This window comes from Peromyscus eremicus, chromosome 8a (assembly GCF_949786415.1).
Source record: "Peromyscus eremicus chromosome 8a, PerEre_H2_v1, whole genome shotgun sequence".
NCBI classification, from domain to species: Eukaryota; Metazoa; Chordata; class Mammalia; order Rodentia; family Cricetidae; genus Peromyscus; species Peromyscus eremicus.
In genome coordinates, this window is record NC_081423.1 from 95,137,293 (window position 1) to 95,161,839 (window position 24,547).

The following is a 24,547-nucleotide window of genomic DNA, read 5'->3' on the forward strand; positions in this document are numbered from 1 at the left end:
CCCGCACCCGAGGCCCATTAGCTTCCGTCTTTCACATCCCTCCATCATGTGCCAGGAGTGGGAAGCCTGCAGGCTGCGGCCTGTACTACTTATCCTTCTCTCCTGTGACCACACGCCTGAGAAGAAGCCATGGTGGGGAAAGGACTTATTCTGGCTCTCTGTTTGAGAGGGGACATCTATCAGGGCCTGGTAGGGAAGACATGGCAAGGTTCATGATGGTGTGAACATGTATGACTCCTCATATTTGACCACGCCAGGAGGCATTTAAACAAGGCAGGCTGATGTTCAACTGCCTTTGCCCCTCTCCCCACTTTTATTGGCTCTTGGACCCCTCCCCCACAGACACACCCAAAGTTGTATCTCACTAATGCTCTAGGGCAGTGGTTCCCAACCTTCCTAACGCTGTGACCCTTTAATGCAGTTCTTCATGTTGTGGTGACCTCCAACCATAAAACTGTTTTCGTTGCTACTTCATAAGTGTCATTTTGCTACTGTTATGAATTATAATGTAAATATCTGTGTTTTTTGACAGTCTTAGGTGACCCCTGTGAAAAGGTCATTCAACCCCCAAAGGGGTTGAGACCCACAGGTTGAGAACCTCTCCTCTAGGGGATCTTTTAACCCAGTCACCTTGACAATCAAATTTAACCTTCTTTTGGCTTCATGAGCGTGTAAGAGGGACAGGAAGCCAGGTCCTGTGTTCTGCTGCTTCTGTGAAAAGCCACCCTGCAGCTGCCTGCCACTTCCTCGGCCAGTATCACTTCCTGCAGCTCATCTTCCTCCTAGGTAAGGTTGATCAATGATGCACAGCTCAGGGGGATTAAAGGGAACAGTAAGAGGCACAGTGTCCTTCCTGGATCAACAATGTCACATAATCTTCTCATGGTCCTTTGCCCTCCTCCCCCTTGCCCTCACATGGCAGGGTGACACTACCTTCTGTGAGGATCCTAGGGAAAGCCAGAGCTGCTATCAACCCTCTACCCCACCCCACCCCCCGCCCCCGCATATGATATACCGTCACTTGGAACGAGGGTTCACTGGTGGCACCACCAGGAGGGAACAGGTTGTGCCATCACCAACCAGGCGAAGGCATGATGCTTTCCCAGCAGTCTGTGAGTGCTGCCAGCAACTCAATCAGACACTGGAAAGCCCTGAACGCATGAACACAGGGAGGAAGGGCTCTGATACCTGAGAGTTCTATGATCGTTCTGCGTGTGCACACACGCGCAGATGTGCTTGTCTGTGAGTGTGCATGTAGAGACCAGAGGTTGACACCAGATAGCCTCTTGGCCTTATTTTTGTGACAGGGTCTCTCACTGAAACTGGAGCTCACCAAATAGTTAGACTGGCTGGTCAGTGAGCTTCGGGGATTTGCCTTTCTCCATGACCTGCCCTGCCCCCCGCCCCCAGCACTGGGCTTATCCACAGTGCCCACCACATTGCCTCACCTTGTTTTTAAATGGGTGCTGGGATCAAAACTCAGGTCCTCGAGATTGTGCAGCAGGCACTGTCCTGACTCAGCATGCCCCAAGGTGATCCCGGATCCCCAGAGAGGGCTGGGACAGTCACAGCCTTTCCAGAGAGAACTGGCCAGGAAGGTGCTGGACGGAGAACACCAGCAGAGAGCAACACAGGTAGATGTACAAAAGTCGAAGTTCTCTGGATTGTAGCTCTTCAAAGAGCCTCCTCTCTGCCCCAAGGACTCATCTCCTGTCTTCTGAAGCACTTCGTAAAGATACTGCCATGCCCTTGCCTCTCCTACAGACAGCATCTTGCTAGAAAATAAAAGTTCTCTGTGCGCCATCCTCAGTCATCTGCACATCTGAGGGAGTTCTAGCCTAGTCCGCTTCAGAAGAGACTGGTTTGGGTTAGTTTGCCATTGCTATAATAAAATACCTGAGGTTGAGGACTATATAAAGAAAAAAGTCTACTTGGCACATAGTTTTGGAGGCTAGAAGTCTGCAACTGGGCAGCTTCAGCCAGTCAAACTCTGGTGATGGTCTGTGTTAGTTTGCTTCTCCGTTGCTGTGATAAACACCATGGCCAAAAGCAACTTGAGGAGGAAGGGATTTATTTGTCGGACCCTTCCAACTGACAGTCCATCGTTTGAGGAAAGCCACGGCAGGACCTTAAGCAGAACCCTGGAGACAGGAACTAAAGCAGAAGCCACGGAGGAGTGCTGCTTACTGGCAACTTGCTTTTTTATACGACCCAGAATCACCTGGGTCCTCCCACATCCACCATCAGCTAAGAAATTCCCCCACAGACCTGCCCACCAGTCTGGCGGATAATTCCTCAACTGACGTTTCCTTTTCCCAGGTATGTCTTGGTCTGTGTCAAGTTGACAAAAACTCTGACACAAGTTTGAAAGGTCAATGACACCAGGTGGAAAGGGGAGAGGTCACACCAGAGGGCAGGAAGCACCATACTCAAGAACTAACCTGGATTGCAGGGCAGTTCTTGCTGACCTATGACCTCCAACTACACTCCATCTCTCAACCTTGGGACACTGCTACATTGGGAATCGAGCTTTCAACACATAAACTCTTGGGGTGCATCCTCACACCACCGCTAAGCCAGAGCGACAGACTATGACAAACACAAACCAAGAAGAAGGGGAATGGGGAACCAATATAATTTCAGGATTTAAGAAAAAATTATTTTGGGGGAGAGGATAGATAGATAGATAGATAGATAGATAGATAGATAGATAGATAGAAAGAAATGGATTCTCATACAGACACTTTTGGAATAGGGGCTGCCACAGCACTGGGCTAGCTCCTTCTGTGAAGGGATGATGAAGTTTGATATGAGGAATGGCAACGACTGTTGTTTTTGCTCCGTTAGGGGGCCTGCCACCCAGCCCCCAAATACATCAGTCACAGAGGCTTATTCTTAATTATAAATGACTGGCCTTATCGTGGCTGGTTGCTAGCCAGCTTTTCTTAAATTATCCCATCTACCTTTTGCCTCTGGGTTTTTCCTATTCTTCCTTCTGTATATCTTACTCTTACTCCATGGCTTGCAGTGTAGCTGGGTGGCTGGCTCCTAGCTCGCTCTCTTTTTTTCCCCTATATATTCTCTCTGCCTGCCAGCCCCACCTACCTTTCTCCTGCCTTGCTATTGGCCATTCAGTTCTTTATTAGACCATCAGGTGTTTTGGACAGGCACAGTAACACAGCTTCACAGAGTTAAAAAATGCAACATTAACAAAAGTAACACACCTTAAAATAATATTCTACAATGAATGACCTCTGCAAAATGTGAAAATAGGGTTACAACAAAATAGTCTGTGATACCCTGAGTCAACCATGTCTCTTCCTGTGGCTCTCTATCACTTGAACCCACCCCCAAGTCTGGAAAAATCAACTGTCATGTCAGACCTGGAGGGGTAAGACCAGCCAGTTCATGCGCACAGGATCAAAGTTCTAGATGGATGTTTGGCCAGAACGTGTGTGTGTGTGTGTGTGTGTGTGTGTGTGTGTGTGTGTGTTTTACACATGGGTCTGTATGTGTATGCATGTAAAAGTCACACGAGAACCTCTGCTACTTGACCTCTCTCTCCAGGCCCTGACCTTGAAGGAGGAACCAGGACCTGAAGTATTGGGCCAGTACAGCCTAATTCTCTTGATGCTGTTGGCGGTACCAGGGAACGGGAGTTTCAGTAGAGGTGCCAGCATTTAGTCACCAGCACCAGGGGCCATGGCATCTCATGGAGCTCTTTTCCGAATGCCATCAGGCTACAGTCCAGATCTAGCTGTCTTAAATCCACCCTATTTCCAAGCCCAGCTCTCCACTAGATCCTTCAAGTTTCTTAACACCATCCAATAATCTCCTCTGTTTAAGCAAGCTGGAGTTGGATGCTGTTTTTTGCAACCTCTAAGCTGACTAGTCATTCTGCTGTGAGCATCTAATTACTCCTGCTGGTGTTGGGTGGGAGAGAGGGCATTTCCCATTCTGGAAAGAAGTGGTGTTGAGGACCGAATATAACACAGCTCATGCACAACAAAATTCCCTTTATTGATATTAATCACAGTTACAAGGTCTTATCCAGCAGAAAGGACGATTTGCAGTAACAGAACTACACACAAAGACGTAAGGATAAAATATGCACATGTGCCAATCACCAACCCAGCTAGCCTCAACCAATCAAATTGAGGGAGTCAATTTTGATCACCAGTGCTTCAGAAGAACAGCCATATTCCCAGCTGAGGTTGACCTCTGGGATCTTGAACATTCACAGACTACAATATTCATCCTCGGAGGGATGGAACACGTGAACACAGAGAGCAGACACTGAGAACCCAGTACCTGAATGCCTGGGTCCCAGGTAGAGTCTACTCTGAGTCCCACACACTCCTCTGACCATGAAGGGCTCAGGCCTCAGATGTGTTGGGAATGCTGATGGCGGAGCTACGTGTATGATGGAACAGGTTAGCATATAGTCTAGGTCCAGTCATTCTTCAGGGTCATCTCAGAATTTTAAGTTTTCTAAGAAAGGAAACGTAAAAATACATCTTCCTACCCCCTTTCCTTTCTCATTCGAAGCCCTTTGGCCAGATTCCAACAAAGCCTACCAAAGCTCAGGGGCTCTGGATGGGGTTATGTTTCCAAGTGGCCAGCAGAGAAAGTGCCTTAGCAGACTCCAAAGGTCACTCATTCGCTAGAGCTAATTTAACTCCCTTAGTAAACAAGGGGGTTGAGTACCTGCACTATGCTAGTATTCATAAGTCTCAGAAAAATAATGGCTGTAAACACATCCAGATTAATAGCTAAGGAGATCTAGGAACCATGACGAAGTGCTCTGTTCTTGTGACCTAACCAAGAGCAGAGGCCTCAGCTCAAAACCATCCTCACACAGCTCTTCACAGGGCAGGCACACTGTGTGTTCACAGTCACCCTAATTTCCAAATTTCTCTAACCTCAGTAATGCCAATCTTTGCCTCCAGACAGAAGAGAAAGACGAGCTGACCCCCTTCCCTTCATGTGGGAGCTGTCCCGTGCATGCCTCCCTGGAGGAAGCAGACCCTGTTGAAGCTGGCTCAGCCTTGGCGAGCAGCCTTCTGTGTTCATGATGCTTCTCTCCTGGCATTCTGGGTGGACAGAAGATCCATGATGAAAGAGCACAAGGGACTCTGGCCACCTGCTCTGAGACCCTAGGCCAACATGCTCAGGACTTGTGTCCCAAGAGCTGACTTCTGGAGGTGACGCCGAGGAGCTGAAATTGAGTCTAGTGAGGGAGACTGGAGGTTGGACAGTAGGACTGGCTGGCTTTGACAATCCCACTGAGGAAAGATTCCTCCCACTCAGTGGCCCAGACACAAATCTACAGCTCTATGACACCTTGAGATTACAAAGAAAACCAGCTTCTCCCTCCAAAGCAAAATGAAAAGTCAAAGTGTAATCAGAGCTGATCTGTAAGGAGATGGGGAGGAAAGAAAGGAACGGGGTTTTAATGTGAAGAGAGAGGCTCATGGTCCTGCAGAAGCCTGGAATTTTCCTTCCTGGGGTCCGAAGGTTGTCAGAGCTAGCCAAGGCCCACATCCAGGGACATCATCACCACGAATCCCAGGATGGAGGCCCAGGATGCCAGCTTCCCATTGCCACTAGGAGGGAAGGAGAGGAAGATGGTAAGGCTTCACTGATGCTTCTCCAGGCTGATGCCCCTTCTGCAATACCCAACTGCAACAGATAGTATTCTAACAGTGGCAATGCTGACAAGTGGGCATCACAGGCCAAGCGACTGTTCTGTGCTAACCCCAGGCAATGCCCTCAGTAGGCCGGTCCCATTATTTCCTGTGATTCTTGGGGCTGCTGCAGCACAGGGAAATCATTTGATCATGGCTCTCCAGTTCATGCTTGAATAACAGAGCAGTGATCAGGAGGTGTCTTACTTTGGATTTCTGTTACTGCAATGAAACACTGGTTTATTTGGTTTTACAGTTCACCATTGTTATTCATCACTGAAGGAAGTCAGACAGGTACTTGAAGGGGCAGGATCCTGGAGGTAGGAGCTGATGCAGAGGCCATGGAGGAGTGCTGCTTACTGGCTTGCTCCTCGTGGCTTACTCAGCCTGCTTTCTTATAAAACCCAGGACCACCAGCCCAGGGATGGTACCACCTACAATGGGCTGGGCCCTCCCCCACTGATCACTAATTGAGAAAATGCCTTATAGCTGGATCTCAGAGGCATTTCCTCAACTGAGGCTCCTTTCTCTCTGATGACTCTAGCTTGTGTCAAGTTGACGTACAAAACCAGCCAGTACAGGAGGTCTGGGGAGATAGCTCACCAGTAAAGAGCACTTGCTTCTCTTGTAGAGGACCAGAATTGAGTTCCCAGCATCCACAGCAGTCGGCTCATAATTGCCTGTGATTACAGTTCCAGGGATCTGACTTCTGGCCTCTACAGACCACACACACACACACACACACACACACACACACACACACACACCCCTTCTAAAAATTAGTGACTGTTTCTTACGTTTTCTCCATGTGCATAGGGAGAGGGTATAGGCACATGTGTATATGGGCACAGGTGCACGTGTGCACATATATGTGGAGGTCACAGGTCAGTCTTGGGAGTCACTCCTCTGGAGACTGTCTACTTGTTGCTTGTGACAGGGTCTCCTCCCGGCCTGGGACTCACTGATTGGGCTAATCTGCCTACCCATGCAGCCCCGGGAATCCACCTGTCTCTACCTCCCCTGGGCAGGGATTACACCCACCATGCCTGGCTTTTTATGTGGGTTCTGGAGACTGAACTCAGGTTCTCAAGGTTGAATGGCAAGCACAGTGCTGATGGAGCCATCTCCCCAGCCCTGGTTACTATCCTTAAAGACACGGACCTGACATGATAAAGCAGCTGCGCAATTATTCTGTTATAAACACCTGAATGAAACCATGCAAGGCCCCTACCCTGCCCACCATCCCCTTGACAACTGGCCACCTCTCTCTTCATTCCAGCAGAGAGAGAGAGAGAGAGAGAGAGAGAGAGAGAGAGAGAGAGAGAGAGAGAGAGAGACTAAAGGCTAAAGGTGGCTGTCTAGTTCATCAAGGGGCCAGGGGTCCCTGCTTTATACCACTGGATGATGTCACCTTCCTTCTCTTAATTTCAGTTTTAGCAAGCAGAGGAGGGACAGGAACAATTGGGGGAAGGGGCAGAGGGATCTGGAGAATAAGGAAAGGAAAGAGAAAGGAAGAGAGGACAGATGTGAAGGGGGGTGTCTCAGACTAGGCCTGGGGCAGGGGTGGACAGCTGGGCAAGCTCCCCACCTGATCTGGGCTTCGGGGATGATGTCATCCATGACCACGTAGACCATGGCACCAGCAGCAAAGGCCAGTGCATACGGCAGGACAGGCTCAGCCAGCACCACAGCAAAGGCTCCGAAGACCCCAGCCAAGGGCTCCACCATGCCGCTGAGCTGTCCATACCTACGGAGGGAACAGAGACACTGACCAATGCAGATGTGCCACTTGCCCAGACTGCTGACCCAACCCTAGAAAACAGACGTGTGTGTGGGCATCTTGTCTGGCCATGTTCTAAGAAGCACTTCCCCTTCCTTGCCCAGTTCTCCCGGAAGCAGTTATGTAGCTTCATACCCCTTATTTCCTTTGGATCTTTGAGTTGCCTATGTTGTCTTTGGACAATGACAATTTGATTGGGACATAATTTGCATCCCATGTAACACTTACTGTGTAGCCAATTTTTTTTAGTATATTTACAAGGTTAAGTGAACATCACCATCAATTCCAACATCTTTGTCACCCTAAAAAGGAGCCAATGGCCACTAGCTGCTATGTCCTATTTCTTCCTCCTCCAAGTCCCTGTCAACATGAGTCTCTCCATCTCTTTCCCTCTATATGTTTGCTGCCTCTGGATATTCCCTACAAATAGAATCATATATGGTTTGCGAGGGGGGGGGGTGAGGGTGGCTGATTTCTCCTAGCATAATGTTTTCAAGGTGTATCCTTGCTGTAGTATATAGCATGTTTGGAGCATGCTGTAGCATGTTTGGAGCATGTGTGTGTGTGTGTGCACACGTGTGTTATGTGTGGTGGTGTGTGTGTTATGTGCAGGGGGGGTGCGCACACACATGCACATGCACATGCAAGCACCTACCTGTGAGGATGCCAGAGAAGAAGGGGGGTGCCTGCTTAATTACTCTCTGTTCTATTCCCTTGAGACAGGCTTCTCACCGAAGCTAAGCAGGGAGCCACCATCCCCAGTGATCCTCCTGTGCCTGAACCTCCCATCTCTACAATACTGGGGTTGCAGGCACACGTGGTCACACCTGGCTTTTTAGAGGAGTGCTGGGGATTCCAATCTGATTGCATGCTTCTACAGCAAGTCTCCTCTCCACTGAGCTACGGTCCCAGCCTATGTAGAATGTATCTTTCTAAGAATGAATAACAGTCACTGTATGGCTGGACGTGCTACCTCTCTGCTCATCTTTGATCCTATGTTGAATGACAGGACACTGATTAGGAATGGTCTCAGTGTATCCCAAGGACAGTTGTGGGAGGCATGTTCGGGGGTTTAGTCCGTCACAGTGTCAGAGATGGGCTGACCTGGACATTTGTGTATTGATACATGTTCTCTACTCCCCACCCTCAGAACCACCATCTTGGCTTAAGATGAGACTTCTCCTTTTAAGGAAGTCCTTTATTTGAGCTAGGAAGAGGAGGTGTCCGCTGCTTCAGAACAGATGAGCTCTGATCAAAACAGCAGGACAGATGAGTGAGCACTGAGGACAGCAAAGACAAGTGGTAAGCCGGGCCCTGCAGACGGAAGCCTCCTGCTGCAGTACAGCACCAGCAAGCAGACGGTTGGGCCCCTTTCTTAAAGTGGGTGCTTGGGAAGATGCACAGCCTCTGAGCTTCAGTCTTCCCAACTGTATCATGGGGGTGAGAGACATCGCCCACCTCCAGCCTCCCCAGAAGGAGGGCAACGTGTGTGAGATCTCAGCCGCTCTCTGCTAGAGGCAGAAGTGGGCACCAGGAGACCCTCCTTTTGCTGTGGAATCTTTTAGAGTAGATACCGCGTCCTGGCTCCTTATGTTTACACAAACAGACAAGCAGGACAGACAGCCCTCTGGTTTATCCACCCCCTCCCTATGGCCTTGTTGTCTCTGGGAAATGTAGCGTTGACATCAAGCCCGGACTGGAGTTTGAGAAGGAGAACAAAGCTTCCCTTCTCGATCTTGGTGCTGACCACAAATCTCTTCATCTCCTCCCTCCTTTTTCCCTGGTGCCTCGACTATTAGAAATGACAGCTGTGGCTTTGGTAGGTTATGAAAATCTCTAAGGCCACCCACCTCCCTCTCTCCCAAATCCTCTATTTGAGGGTCTCTAACAATGGAGAAAGGGATCTGTGGAGGGTGGAAACTCGATCACTTAAGTACCTGTGCAAACTTGCAAGTCACAGGACCTTACACAATGGAAGGTGTTTTAAAATTGTCCCATTAGCGGTCTGCATGAGTGCTGTGACCTTATGTTGGAGAGCAGTGATTGTTTAGCAAGGACATGTGGGAGGCCTGTGTCCCAAGTGGAGGACATATGAGAAGAGCTATCGTAATGGCACGCTGGGCCAGGTGGTGGCCAGGTGAGCCTCAGCTGAGGAGATTGTGACATTTAGAGGAGACATATGCTGGCGGAAGTGGCTAGTGCTGATGGCCATGGGTTGCTTTCCACAGAAGCCTTTGAAAAGGGACACAGCCACTCAAACTGGCTGTGTAAAGGTCAAAGGTTAAGAGATGAGCTTATGTCTTGGGGGTCTCCACTGTGTGTACAACATTCATCCACATTTGTGGTGTTCTTCCAGAAGCCTCACAATGGCTTCCAACATGAGCTTGAGCCTGCAAAACAGAATTCACACCAAGTCGTTTACAGCCTACACCACTCTCCTCTGAGTCAATGGGCCGGTACACTCACCAGAAAGCTCTCCAGGTAGAGAAGCCTGCTCCACGCAGAGGGAGGCTGACAGCCAGGCCCTCGGGGAAATTCTGGATCCCAATTCCAATGGCCAAATTCCTGCAAAACAAGAAGGCAAAGTCCTACTTAGCTTTGACTATTTAACATGTCCTAGAGTCATCTTAGAGAGGAATTGTTTAGGTCAGACTAGCCTGTGGGCAATGTCTTTGGGGGACAGTCTTGATTATTAGTTGATTAGGAGGGCCCAGTCCACTGTGGGCTGCACTATTCCTTGGGCAGACAGTCCTGGGCTATAAAAAGAAAGCTAGCTAAGGATGAGCCTGCGAGCAAATCAGCAAGCAGAGATCCTCCATGGTCCTGCTTCAAGTTCCTGATTCATTTCTCTCCTGACTTCCCTCAGTAATACCTGACTTCCCTCAGTGATGGAGCATAGTCTGTAAGCCAAAATAAGCCATTTTCTCCCCTAAATTATTCTTGGTCAGAGTGTTTGAATCATAGTAACAGAAAAGAAATTAGAATAACATGTAAAAAGTCTTGTCTAGAATCATGTACTATGTTTTTTTTTAAATGGCCCGCATAGGGAGTGGCACTATTAAGAGGTGTGACATTGTTGGAGGAAGTGTGTCATTATGGTCTTGAGTGGGCCCTGCGGTCTCCTATGCTCAATCTGTGTCCAGTGCCACAGTTCACTTCCCGTTGCCTGTGTATCGAGATGTAGAACTCTTAGTTCCTTCTCAACACTATGCCTGCCTACATGTTACCATGCTCCCTGCCATGATGACAATGGACTAAACCTCTGAAACTGTAAGCCAGCCCCAAATAAATCTTTTCCTTTATAAGAGTTGCTGTGGTCATGGTGTCTCTTCACAGCAACAGAAATCCTATTAGACATGTACTCATCAAAAAAGGGGCCCTTGTCAAGGCCTCCTTTGGTGATCAGTTGCCAGGCAAGGATCTGTGGGTAAAGGAAGAAAGAGGGCCCACATGTAGGTGGCATCATAGGAGGGAGTGACATCTTCCTCCTTGCTGTCCTCCTGTCCTGAGTCCCTTGTCATATTCTGACTCCAGTATGCCACAGTGCATCAGAGAACATGCAGGCTCCAACTCAGGATGGCCCAAGATTGCTATACAAGTCTGTGTCAATCACTGGACTTTTACATGTGTGTGTCTAATGTACAACATGGGGATAATGATGTGTCACAGGTCAGCCTAGCAATGCCTGAAAAGTTCTTAGCACAGGGAGATGGTCTGTGCACTTGAGTTTCTGTTTCCTGTAGTGCAGAGAGGGGTGTGTCTCATTTTATCCAGAAGGGACATCAGAACCAGCACAAGGAAGGAAATACACAGAATGAAGGTGACACTGGTGTGGTTCCAGGCTCAGGTTTCCCTCGGACTCTTGCTGCATTTCTCTGGGCTTGGGTGGTGTTCACTGTGACGGCCTCTGTCTCTGCAAGAGCCTAGGATTTGTGTTGTGCACCTGAGGCAGATGCTAGGGACCTGTCCATGAGAGGCAGCTCTGTGCAGAAGCCAGAGACTAGATCACAGCAAAGAGAGAATAGGAATGAGGTAGGCACATGGGCAATCCATAATTGATCCAGGGAAACGAGGCACACACATGATTATAACTATGCACACACATGAACCCTCATGCCAACTTGCAAAGTAAGGAGAGATGCCACAGGAGGGAACGGGGCCAGTCTGAGGGCAACAGAAAGGCAATTTGAAACTACCTCCCTGGACAAGACTTGACCTTGGTTAGACTGGTCTAGGGGCAGCCTCCATGGAGGGCCCTTCTGATTCCAGAGCTTCAAGGGCATCAGTCAACTAGCAATGCTGGCCTGTGGCCTGAAGGAATTGGAGGTGGCCTAGATGCAAAAGGGAAAGTTGCCTCATGCTTGGCTTTCTGGTCAATTGACTCCTGTCTGTCCACTTTGCTCCCAGTAGGAATTTGCCTCTTAGCTCTGGACAGACACGAGGGAGGGCCACAGACCAGCAGTTGGAGCCTGGGGCCACTCCATGTTTGTGCCCAGGTTCCAGGATCAGAACATAATTTGCTACCTTGAAAGCCCACCAGGCCAGCTCTGGCCAGGGCCCTCCAGTCTAGACTCTAGCAAAAAGCACTAGGGATAACGCTCAGTATTAAATATCATGACTCCATTTTGTTTGGGGGCTTCATCTCCTCTTCATCTTCATCATGTTTGCCTTCACCCACCATCACCACATGAGATACATGTGCATCTCATAGGAGGCTCAATGACCCTGTATTCTGGGACCATTTCAGGGAGTCTCTTAGACAAAGACCAACTCTACCAGAATTGAACTTATAAACATTTAGTTAGTATGTATTCCCTTTAGTTAACTCATATGTTTGAATACTCGGTCCCCATTTGGAAGAACTATTTGGGAAGGATTAGGAGGTGTGGTCTTCTTGGAGGTGTCACTGGGGGCAGGTTTTAAGGCTTCAAAGATTAGTGCCATTCCCAGTGTGCTCTCTGCCTCCTGCTTTCGGTTTGAGGTCTGAGTTCTCAGCTGTTCCTTTACTCGGCCATCACGGACTCTGACCCTCTGAAACCAGAAGCTTAACTGAACACTTCCTTTGATAAGTTGCCTTGGTCATGGTTATCTCAGAAATAGGAAAGAAAGTTATATAGAAGTTTTGTTGATTTCTGATCAAGATAGAGGACCCAACTACAGTTTGTTCTAGAAGCTTCTTCTACCAGTTTTATGTCCAAGAAGACCCTGAGCTCCTATCCAGGAGTGGGGAACACTGAGCATACATTTCTGTGGAAGAAACAAACCTTAAGAACAAGTTCCTGCCAATGTTCTAGCATTCCCCATACTGTCTTCTCCATAGCCGTTGGAAGCACCCTTTACACTCAACACCATTCAGTGGCTCCTTGCCTCTCCCTAAATCATGGTCAAATAGGACCAGTTTTCTTGGCCTTTCACAGACCCCAATGCCAAGGATTTTTTCCCAAAAAGATCAACCTAGGGCAGTGGTTCTCAACCTTCCAAATGCTGCAACCCTTTAATACAGTTCCTCATGTTGTGGTGACCCCCAACCATAAAATTATTTCCTTGCAGCCGGGCGGCAGTGGCACACGCCTTTAATCCCAGCACTCAGGAGGCAGAGCCAAGTGGATCTCTGTGAGTTTGAGGCCAGCCTGGTCTACAGAGTGAGATCCAGGACAGGCACCAAAACAACACGGACAAACCTTGTCTCAAAAAACAAAAACAAACAAACAACAAAAAAATTATTTCCTTGCTACTTCATTACATATTTTTGCTTCTGTTATGAACTGTAATATAAATATCTGATATGTGACCCCCCTGTGGGGTCACAACCCACATGTTGAGAACAACTGGCCTAGGGTCAAACTAGGTCCTATGTCTCTTCTCTGATGCAGAGGCAGAGCTTGGAGGCTAGCTTGTAGTCCACTGTTAGTATCTACCCTTCTATATACCCATGCAGGAGCATGACCTATCCTAGGAATGAACATGGAGCCACCAACCCAGTGTCACTAGCACGTCCAAGGTGACGCTTCCTATCCAAAGTCCTGCCATCCACTAGTCAGGCTGGGAAGACTCCTCCACATCCTGCCCCGGAGCTGAGCCCTGATAAGCAGGACAGAAACCCCATTCTTCCATCTCTGGCAAGACTCATTGTCGATGCCCTGCCCTAGCCCTGGCACACGGTTTCTAGTCACACCCCAAGATCCTGCCAGGTCTTTCTCTGCAGGGTACTGCTTTGCCGTGTGATCAGGAAGTCTATTCTGAACATTCCTGGGCTCCTGAGACCATGTTGTGGACTCAGACTACAGCCTCTCTGCCTTCCCTCTTCCTACACAACCTTCTAAATTCAGCTCTCCTTTATCTAAGTGCATGCATTCACATACACAAGGCCAGCTGTGTTCCCATTCCCAGCTGTACATCATGTTTATTTCTCATTTCTCTAACACATGAAGGAAGGAAGGATTTGCTTAAGCTCACAGTTTCAGAAAGTTTAGTCTGTGGTCACATGACTCCATCGTGTCTGAATCACAGTGAGACAGAGTATCATGGCAGGGAGCACATGGTAGAGCTGTTCACATGACATCAAGGAAGTAGAGAGACACAGAGGAAGGTCCTGGGACAAGAGACAATATCCAAGGACATGTCTCTAGTGATCAATTCTAACTAGGTCCCACCCCTGTGAGTGTCCATCAGCTCGCCCAAATGCCATTGAATCATGAATCCATCAATAATGTAAAAAACGAGGTCAGCGCCATTACAGTCTGATCACATGTCAATGACTGGGTTGATCAGCTGGGGGCAAAGCCTTCAGTGCATGAGTCTTTAGGAGACACTCCATATCCAAAGCACAGCAGATGCCAGATGGGCAGGGAAGGGGTCTCTTCTTCATCACCGGCATCAGCCCTGGGATGTGAGCTGAGTCTCCAGCTCCTCAGAACCAGTTCTCCATTCCAGGCACCAGGGAGCGTTACCAGAGGCCTGGGACACTCTGCAGACTCTGACAAGGTATGGGACCTGTGCCTGCAAAGTCGGAAGAAAACGCTGTGGCTGTGGATCAACATCAGCAGCAGGTGTAAAGACGGAGGTCGTGGTCGAGCCCACCTCCATTGCAGAGTCTGTTTTCCTCTGCTCTGATTCCCAACACAGACTGGGAGCCATGGGCACCAGGGGCTGCTGTGAGTGCACGGGGACTCTGCAGACTGGGTGTCCATTCTACATGGACTCTGACGTAGGAGGCCCTGGAGGGGATTCCGGGGAACAAGGGCAGGACCAACAAAGCAGCTGTGGCCACAGTGGGGATTCCTGAGCTACCAGAAGCAGGGGGCTAATTAATGAACACCTGAGGGGATGGCGGGAGGGTCTTCAGGGGACAAACTCTGAGCCTACTCCTAGACGTGCTAGCAGGGATGGGAGAATGTGAGGAGGAAAATGTGCCTAATACAGAGCTGATGGCTTAGAGGAGGCCCCCACCCCAGTCCCACGGAACAGTCATCCACAATCTCTGACCTAACCAAGCACTCTACAACCGCATTCCTGGGCCGGCAGGCCTGGCTGACCTCCTACACTGCAGCTTGGGGAAGGGAAAGCCGAGACAAGAGGTTTCCTTTCCAGTACCTAGTACAAAATTGCAAGCAGTCCTCAAAAGGGGGCGGGGCACGGCGGACGAAAGGGGGCGGAGCATCGGACGGGACGGCACACAAACCTCTAACCCTGTCACCACACCCTTCAGAGCCCAGCAAAGTTGCTGTTGCTGGGTTTTCTTTCTCCTGCTCTCCAAAAACCAAGACTCAATTACTAGCCACATGAAAATGGGGACAGCAGTGTCCCTTCCCTGAGCAGCCATGCCTCCTAGTGAGCGGTCACCAGGGTCTGGCTGGGCGGTATGAGAGAGGGGACCTTGCCAGAGGGCCAGGAAAAGGCTTACAGGATAGGGTATCACTGGAGGCCAGGGCAGGTAAGTGGCTCCCAGGGAGCCAGGCTCCAACCGCAGGGTCAGGAGCAGCCCCAAGGAGGCCGCTGCTGCTGGGAAAGGTGAGCCAAGGCTCTGTGTGGGAGGGCTCTCTCAGAGGAGTTGGCTTTGGCTTCAGTGCCCAAACTTCTGCTTTCCTTTTCCTGGGGAGTCAGGATTTACTGGGATGGACCAGACCCAGAGAAATGGCTACTTGCAACCCAGCCTTGGGAGAGTTTAAAAATTAGGCTTGTTTTAAAATTCATTTCACATTATATTTGGACAGGGGCAGGAGAGGGGGAGGGGGAATGGAGAGAGGGAGAGAGAGAGAGAGAGAGAGAGAGAGAGAGAGAGAGAGAGAGAGAGAATGTACAAGTACAGCTACAGTCTTGGAACAACAACAACAAAAAAGGTAAACAAGAAGACAACAGCATAGTCTACTCCTTGGCCTGGGGGTGGAGGTGAGCAGTGGGGCTAATGGAACCATAGGCACTGGCCAGTGTGTGTTGTCAATGCCCAGGCATCAGAATTTCCTGAGCACTCACAACTTTCCTAGTGGGAATCTGGATACTCCAGAGCTGAGGGGTTCTCAGGGATGAAGGACTTGGCAGTACCAAACTCCAGACTGCCCCAGGACACTCTGGGGTGAGCTGGTTACCCTGGAAGGGTAGGTAACAGAGACAAATCCCAGGAGAGGACTTTTACCTTGGAAGGGGAACAGATACTTAAAAAAGAAAAGGCTGAGGATGTAGCTCAGTTGGGACCCAGCATGCAGAAGGCCCTGGGTTTGATCCCTAGCACCAAATAAGTCTGGTGAATAAATGTCCATAATCCTAGCACTTAGGCAGGGGGCTCAGAAGTGCAAGGTCATTCTCAGCTCCATAACAAGTTTGAGGCCAGCCCAGGCTACCCCCCACGACACAACCAGCTCCCTAAAACTTCCACCAGCCTGGGGATGTCAGAGCAGTTCTTGTAGGCTCCTGTCTCCACCCAGCTGAGCGACACTTTCAGGCTAGCCAGGGACTGCTGCAGGGACTTCAGAAGCGGCAGTGGCAGAGGTGATGGATCCTATGCTCCAAGGCTGGGCAGGCATCCAAAGGAACAATCCAGGCTGCTTAGGGCCAGGAGGCTGCTGAAAACCCCCAGAGGTGGGAAGAGTGGGTGGGGGTAGGTAAGGGGCTGGGCTCACTCACAAATATTGACTCTCAGCAGACACAGCCAGGCCCATGCAAGGTGCCAAGGAGGTGCAGGCAACCCCCAGGGTGCCCATTCACAGACTGGGCCTCTTCAGTCTGGATCCAATAGCAGAAAAAACCCTCCCCCTGCATGGGGGTATCTTTTCTTGTCTCTGTCATCCTTTGCTCTGCAACCTGGTAGAGGTGCAGAGGCAGTGGCCTGGGTCCTTCCAGGCTGCCAGACAAACAACAGCCTCCATTCCCTTTTCATCACAGGCCATTCATCCCAAGCGGCTGGCCATTGTTTGGTCTTTTCCTTAAAAACCTAGGGACAGCCAGAAGCCTGGCTCTCCTCCCGCAACCTCCCAATGGCTGCCCTTCTACTCTCTCTGTCTTCCTAATGCTAGCCTCACATCTCATAGCTACAAATCAGAGAACTCGGGTTGTAAGGGGCCCCGGAGGGGGCCTTGTTTGATGCCTTTACCACCAGGGTAGAAAACAGATATGGGCAAGTTCAGGGCCTTTGGAGGTCACGTGACCTAAGGAGTCCAATGCACATGGGTGAGAGCCTGTGCCAGTTGACGACCAGATTGACAGGGTCACCCAGGATGCAGTTCTCCGAACATATCTGTTTGGGAGTCCGTAGACTGGGTTGACTGACGTGGGAAGCATTATCCCGTGGGCTGGGGTTCTGGACTGAATAAAAAGGAGAAAATGAGCGGAGTGCCAGCATTCATAGCTCTCTGCTTCCTGACTATGGATACAATGTGACCAGCTACCTCAAGCTCCTGCGGCCATGTCTTCCCGGCTGGGATGGCCTGTCTCCTCTCAAACTGGGAGCCCAAATAAGCCTGTGTTCTCTTAAGCCACTTTCATTAGACATTTTGCCACAGTAATGAGAAAACTAATTAATTCAGAGTCCCAGAGACACTGTGACCCAGCACCAGCCACTACTTTATGTGTAAAATGGTGGAAAACTTCCTTTACAGGGTCCTTGAGTGGATAGGAGATAATCATTTTAAGGTCTCAGGCTGGAGGCCAGGGTAGGTCCTCCTTCCACGCTAGCTACTGTCAACACTGCCCAAGGCTTCCATGAGAGATAGTACCAAGCTGGGCACTCAGGGTCCTTTGGCCATGGATATCACAGTGGGATGGAGGTGGGGAAGGGGCTGGGCTCACTTACAAACATTGAGATATGTATGGTCTGTACAACCTTCCAGTCAGTGCTAGGACCTCCCATGCCCTCTAATCCTAGCAATGGCCAGGTGGGGCTCTCCTCCTGAGTGACTCAGGAGTAGGCCACTAAGCCTAAGCCATGTGAAAGTGCTGATGCCATATAGGAAGGCAGGTACCAGGGAGCAACCCACCTTTAGAAACTTCCAGTGGAACTTGGGAGCAAAAGAGTCCATTGGCAAACAACGGCTACACAGCCCAGAAGCTTGTCAGTGGTCAGGAGGGAAGTAACACAGGGCATGGATCCAGAAACTTCATGGACAAAGTGATACTCAAGATGGACTTTGAAGAAAGAAACTCTAATACTAAGGGGGAGGTGAGTGGGGGGGAGCTTCATCCAGGAAGAAGGTGACTCAAGTCTTCCCCTTCCACCAAGAGAAAGCCAGTTCCCCAACAATACTACCAGTGGTGAAGAGCTTCACAACCCAGCTCTCCTGGACACCTGCCCTCCGTGAGTCCTACCACACTCCACTGGCTTTTTAAAGGAAAACCCAAGTGCTAAGCAGCCCAACCCAAGCCGTGGCTCTTGCAAGGTCAAAGGCAAGGGTTTGCACCTAAGTGGTCCCTGCCCCATTTCTGGGAGGCAGGTCCTTGTGCTGAGTGACTTGCTCAGGAGGTGGGGGATTTTGGGGTTGGTGGTGGTGAGCATTCCTTGAAATCCATTTATTGACCACTACACTCAGACATTTTGCTTCAGGCCATCTCAGGCCTTACACTGGCGAAGCCTCCACTGAGTCAGCACAGAGCCATGCGCCAGGAGATCCGCGGAGTCCTGGGCAACCCATGGCAACAACTTGTGGCTGAAACCAGTGCCTGTCTTTGATTACCACACCCATTAGACCAAGCCTGAGGTCCTCTGGCTAGAAAGAAAAAAAGAGAGAGAGATGACAATCTCTCCTGTATGTAGTGTGGCTACATGCCGGGTGCGGTTGGAAGCATTTTACACGTAGCAGCATGTTATACCCCTCAGTAGCCTCTCAACTGTCTCTATGATTATTCCCATTCCACAGGTGGGGAGCAGATACGTATGTAGAAGTGGGGTGACTGGTCCTCGGGGTTACTAGGCTTCGGCATAGACTTTGGGTCTTGTTAACTTCTTGCAGACGCATCAGTCCATCACAGAAAGAGTAGTGACCTGACTCCAATCCCCAACAGGGAAGCAGGAACTGTCTTCCATCTACTCAGCTAATGGGATGAGGTTCTGCTCCATCCTGGAAGAGCAGCGTGGGGAATGTTTTGGATTGCCCTTCATTCTTTTTGGCTTCTTTTTAGAAGAAAAGAACTGTGTGTGTATGTGTACACATGTGTTACATATATATGTATGTGTTATATGTACATATATATATATATAAAAATAATGTACATAGGTCAGTGTATATGTGTGTGATGGTGAATGAGAGTATGCATGGAAACACCACAATCCCAGGCATCCCATTGAAAAATGTTTTGTTATGTTCTTCCATTTCTTTTTAGAAGCAAGAAACTCTGTATGTGTGTGTGTGTGTGTGCACTTGAGTGTGTGTACGTGGGGGGGACATGTGCATTTCTGTGCATGTGAATGTGAAGGTCAGAGGTTAATATCACTTGTTTTCCTTGATCACTATCTTATATGGTAAAAAATATTTCGTTTTGAATATGTGTTGCGTGGTATATACGTGTTTGTGTGTGTGAGGGGGGCACATATGCCAGAGCATGTGTGTGGAGGTCAGAGGGCAACCTCAGGTGCCAGCCCTTACCTTCCACCTTGTTTTGGAGTCAGGGTCTCACTGTTTGCTGATACACAGTGCATCGCAGGATGGCTGGCCCAGGGGCTTCCAGGGCATCTTCCTGTTCCCACCTCTCATCTGGGCAGAAGTGCTGGATTACAGACCCACCATCCCATCCAGCTTTCGTGTCCTCAGACTTCTGTAGCAGGTGCTTTTACTCACTGAATCCTATTTCCTCAGCCCTCTCCACGTTATTTTTTAAGACAAGGCCTCTCGCTGAACCCAGAGCTCACCAATTTGGTTAGACTGGCTAGCTATTGAGCCTCAGGATCCTGTAGACTCCATGTTCCCAGGTGCTCATTGCTACATCTGTGGTTTTGTTGTTGCTGTCACTGTTTTAGCATGGGTTCTGGGGATCAATGTTTTGCATAGCATTAGGTCCTAATGTTTGCAAAGCGTTCTTACCAGCTAACTATCCCCCGGCCCTTAGACATCTTATTTGGGAAGAGTGAAGCTCAGCACAGCTGAAGGCTCTGGAGAACTTCACTGCGGTGAGCCAATTCCTGGGGCTGGATTTGTAAGGACAATGTGTGAGAATCACCTCCTTTCCTCAGTCCTGCGACACTGGCCACTCTCCACCATCACCATGGCTCCGGTCTGGAAGAAGTGTCTTATACATGGCACCCCCTGGACTTGTGCAATGGGGCCCACAAACATGGAGGGTTGTCCAGCCTGAGGTTCAGTTCTGGGCTTGGTGGTGAGGTTTCTTGGGGCATGTGGTGGAGAGACGTGAGGAGTCTCTACGAACTGACAGGTGAGGACCTAAGCGACTCACAGCCTTGACCTCCAGGCTATGTTCCCTGGCCTGCTGGTGAGGAAAAGAGAAAGGCGCATTTGTGACAAGCCCCGCTTCACCCCAGCTTTGAGAGCCTCCCAGGGGCAACGAGCGTGTGTATTCTTGCGTGGCAGGCCCTTACATACTGTTTTGATTGTTATCGTCCTGCCCTAAAAGGCCTGATTGTTCAGGCCTGGTGATGACATCACCGGCTTCCCACTCGGGCAGCCTGTCAAGGTGTTTGATGAGCCTGCAGGTGGGAAGGGGCTGGGTGCTCCCTGCAGGGCTGCCGGTCCCTACCCGCTCAGCAGAGCTGGCTTAGCACGCAAGGGATCTTCCCCCACCCTTCTCCTGCCATTCTGAGAGCCTGTCTGGCTCAGACTCAGATGACCCATCCATTCTGCTAAAGTCTGCTGCCTTCCCCAAAGCCGGCAGGGAAGAAAGAGCTCCAGGTGGCCAGGCCACAAGGCAGGGTGGTGGCTGAGGGTGGTTCAGGTCGTCCCTACACACCCCTCCTTGTAGACGTGCAGAAGAGCAGGTATGCATGGGATCTGTGAGTCCCAGAATCAGGCCCTAGAGACTTTGACCTGCTGAGACTACCAGCCAATAAAGCTAACCCTGTGCATAGTCTGGATGGAAGGCTGCCTCAACCGGCAGAGTTCTTGTGCCTGGGAGCCGGGTGCTCATTGTGAGATGAAGACCAAGAATACCCTCAGCCCCCGCACTGCTAGCTGCATTAGCCCCCACCTGGACACCGTGCAGATGCCCATCCACAGCAGGTGAGCAAATACACTGAGTCCCATTCAAACAACGGGAAAATACATAGCAACGGGAGTGAGAGATCTGCTTCCATCCGTGGGAGGCCCGAGCCTCCCAATTGTGAGTGAAAGAAACAAGGCAAAAAATACTAAATGCTATTTGCAATAGTCTCATTTACACACACACACACACACACACACACACACACACACACACACACACACACACAGGCAAAACTGAGCAATGCCTGTTAATCTACTCAGACAATGGTGATGTCTGGTTTTAATTTGCAGGCAGAATTTTAGTTCTCGGGTGGGACCCATATTTAGGAAGAAAGAATCACTTCCCAATAATTTTGAAAGATAAGGCCCTGGTTCAACCCACAGCACCACAATACACACACACACACACACACACACACACACACACACACACACACACACACGATGGTTTGTCATAGCTCACTATAGGTGCACAGAACACGTGATGAGCATTCTGCTGGATGAGTTTTCATAAACTGGCAAACTCATGTGGCCCTCAGGAGGATCAGGAAGCAGAACATTGGTAGCCCCATGCTCCCTGCTCACCACTCCCTCGATCCAGAGGAATCACCATCCTAGCTTCCGACAGCACATCCTACAGGGACTGAAGAACATTTTACATTTTGTAGACATAACAACAAAGACCCCTCAAAGGTAAGTAAGTGGTGAGTCTATTCTCACAGAGCATGGGTCAGGGCACTGAGGGATCCATGTTGGAGTCTCTCCCTTTCAGAACTCATGGCTTTATCCAGAGCTACGGGAAGCAGAGAACAAGTAGGAAGTTAAGCTGCCAGGAAGGAGATATACCATCCACCTTGGTGTGGCCTTGGTTACTCATCACACCTCACAGGAGCTGATGGGGCATCTCCGAGGAACAGTTTCCGTATCAACTCAGAATCCAGCCTCTTCTCCAACTTGATTGCTTTACTGTTTGGGAGTCTCATCACATCTTCTGTGATATTCACACTGCTCTTGCTCTGCTCAACTCCAGTCCCTGGTCATGCACAGTGTGGGGCTATGGAGCTCCCTTGCTCAAAACTTTGCTTGGCTCTTACTTCACTCAGAGGCAGAGGCCAAGTCCTCCCCTGGCCTGACACGACTCATTTGTTGTTAGCCTCTGATTTCTTCCCCTGCTGCTCTTCTCTCATTGTCCTCCTCTTGCTCTTCCTCAGGAAGGCTTAGTCACTCTCACTTTAGGGCATTTTTTCCTGGAACCTTCCTTCTCAGGTATGTGTGGCTCATTTCCTCCACATTTTCAAGGTCTTGGAAGGCATTTTGGCTTCTTGACTGATGGCTCTGGGGGAAGCCAGGTGCCACGTTGTAATCACATTCAAGTAGCCATATGAGAAGCCTATGTGGTGAGGAGGTCAGGCCTCTTGCCAAAAGTCATGAGAGGGCACCATCTTGGAACCAGATGCTCCAGTCCCAGTCAAGCCTTCTGGTCACTTTGGCCCTGGCTGACATATTTACTGTGACCTCTTGAGAGACCCCGAGAGAGAACCACTCAACAAAACCACTCCTAAACCCCTAGTCCCCTGTGATGGTCACTTTGAATGGTCAACTTGACAAAACCTATAATCACCTGGGAAGAGTCTCAATGAGAAATTATCCCGATCATGTTGGCCTGTGGGGGTGGGGGGTTGTTAACTGATGTAGGAAGACCCAGTCCATTGTGGGCGGCACCATTCCCTGGCAAGACACCACTACCACCGCCAGCACATGCAACAGTTTAAGAGAGGAGAGAGCTGGCTGAAAGCAAGTAAGCAAGTTGGCCTGTGTGCATTTATTTTTCTTTCCTTTTGGCTATGGCTATGAGGAGTTGCTTTGAGTTCCTGCCTTGACTTCCCTTCAATGATGGACTGTATACACTCAATAAACATTATTTTATCCTCAAAGTTGCTTTTTGTTTGAAGGTTTTAGCCCAGCAACTAGAATAGCCCCCCAAATCTGCAATACCTGTTGGCTTAAGGTACCAAGCTGTGAGGTATTTTGTTCAACAGCAGTGGATGTCCCACCTAAAAAAAACTAGTCTAATTTCCTTCCTCGGTTCTTTTTGCCTTTATCTTTCCCAATAGCATTTCTTGCCTACTAACATACAGTATTACATCTCCAGTTCTTGATATTAGTGTTGATTCTTCCTCCCTTGCCCAGTCTGGCATCAGGACAAGCTAGGAATCTCCACCTGTTGGCTCACTGAGGGGATATCAGTTCCTGGAAAAGAGCCAGGTGTATGCATCCATGAAAGAGTCACGTGTCTGAATACAGTCCCAAAATCTAATACAGCTAATATCTGCTCCCAGCTATAAGGGATCAGTCTGTAAAGTGTGCCACAGCCCTCTGGGTCTCTGTCTTTTGCTGTGGCAGGGCAGGACTAGGCAGCCCAGAAGCTCTTTCCCTGGTCCTTAGCTTTGTGGCTGCTGTACAAGGGTGGTATTGTGGGTTCTTGAGATTCCGGGGGCTGCAGAGACAGCTCCCCCCCTACACTCCCTCACACACTTGCCAAAGCTCATTTTCCTGTTTGAGCACATCTGGAAAACCACAACACAAAACCATCTCATTGTGCACATCTGGACAGCATAAACCAATGGTTCCAAGAAGAAACTTTTAAAAAAAAAATAAAAAATAAAACAAAAAACCCTTGGCTCCTCAGTGAAACTGCAGCTAGGGCCGAATGGGTGAGGCTCAAAGGCGCTTTTCTTTCTCCAGCTGCAGAGCAGTCTTCTGGGCATGCTCTCAGCAGCTGAATGCTCTGTGTCTGAGGTCCACACGTTCTCAATAGCTTCTCACTACAGCCTCTGTCTGTCACACCGCTCTCCCCCTGGCTCCTGGCCAATGCAAAACTTAACTGAAAGGCTGTTTGTCCCCTCCTCCTGTCCCTTTATTTAGACCAAATCGTACCTTCACTTACCCTTAGGGTATGTGGCCTGAGTTCAAAGCCATAACCACCTGCTCCACCTCCAGTCCCTTTAGATGGGGCAACTGAACTACTTCGGGCACAATGCACAGAGAACTGAGCTCGGGGGGGGGGGGGGGGGCGCACGGAGAAATCTCTGGCTATTCCCATGCAATTAGGCTCTTAGTCTGAGCTCTTCCCTCCTTTCTGGGGAGGGAACACTGCCCTGGCAGTCTCTTCATTTGACCAGCCTGGGCCCTGCAAACAAACAGGAATGATAATGCCTCTGCAAATGAACTAAGTTTCAGGATACGGAATGAAGATATAGAGGACATGGAGCAGGGAGAGGTGTGCGGGACGCTTCCTGTTAGTGCCTTCGTAACCCGGGATGTCAGGAGCTTGATGGTGAGGACATCCTGGAGTGTCCTGAAGTGCTAACTGAGAACCCTCAAGTCAGTATCCTGTGGATAACAGGGGATGCTTACTTAGAGAGGGGAGGAGGGTGGAGGGA

At 49.7% G+C, this 24,547-nt stretch overlaps 1 protein-coding gene across 3 annotated transcripts in view; it reads right to left on the reverse strand.

Annotated features, from left to right (window-relative positions):
- Positions 1–3,999: 3,999 nt before the first annotated feature.
- Positions 4,000–24,547, reverse strand: part of Slc39a11 (solute carrier family 39 member 11) — a 440,696-nt gene continuing 420,148 nt past the window's right edge. For all 3 annotated transcript variants that reach the window (XM_059272057.1, XM_059272059.1, XM_059272058.1), the window contains exons 8-10: positions 9,934–10,032; positions 7,276–7,434; positions 4,000–5,606 (exon numbers count right to left, since the gene is read on the reverse strand). In XM_059272057.1, coding sequence (XP_059128040.1) covers positions 5,528–5,606; positions 7,276–7,434; positions 9,934–10,032 — 337 coding nt within the window. In that variant the 3' untranslated portion in view covers positions 4,000–5,527. The remainder of the gene's footprint in view (positions 5,607–7,275; positions 7,435–9,933; positions 10,033–24,547) is intronic.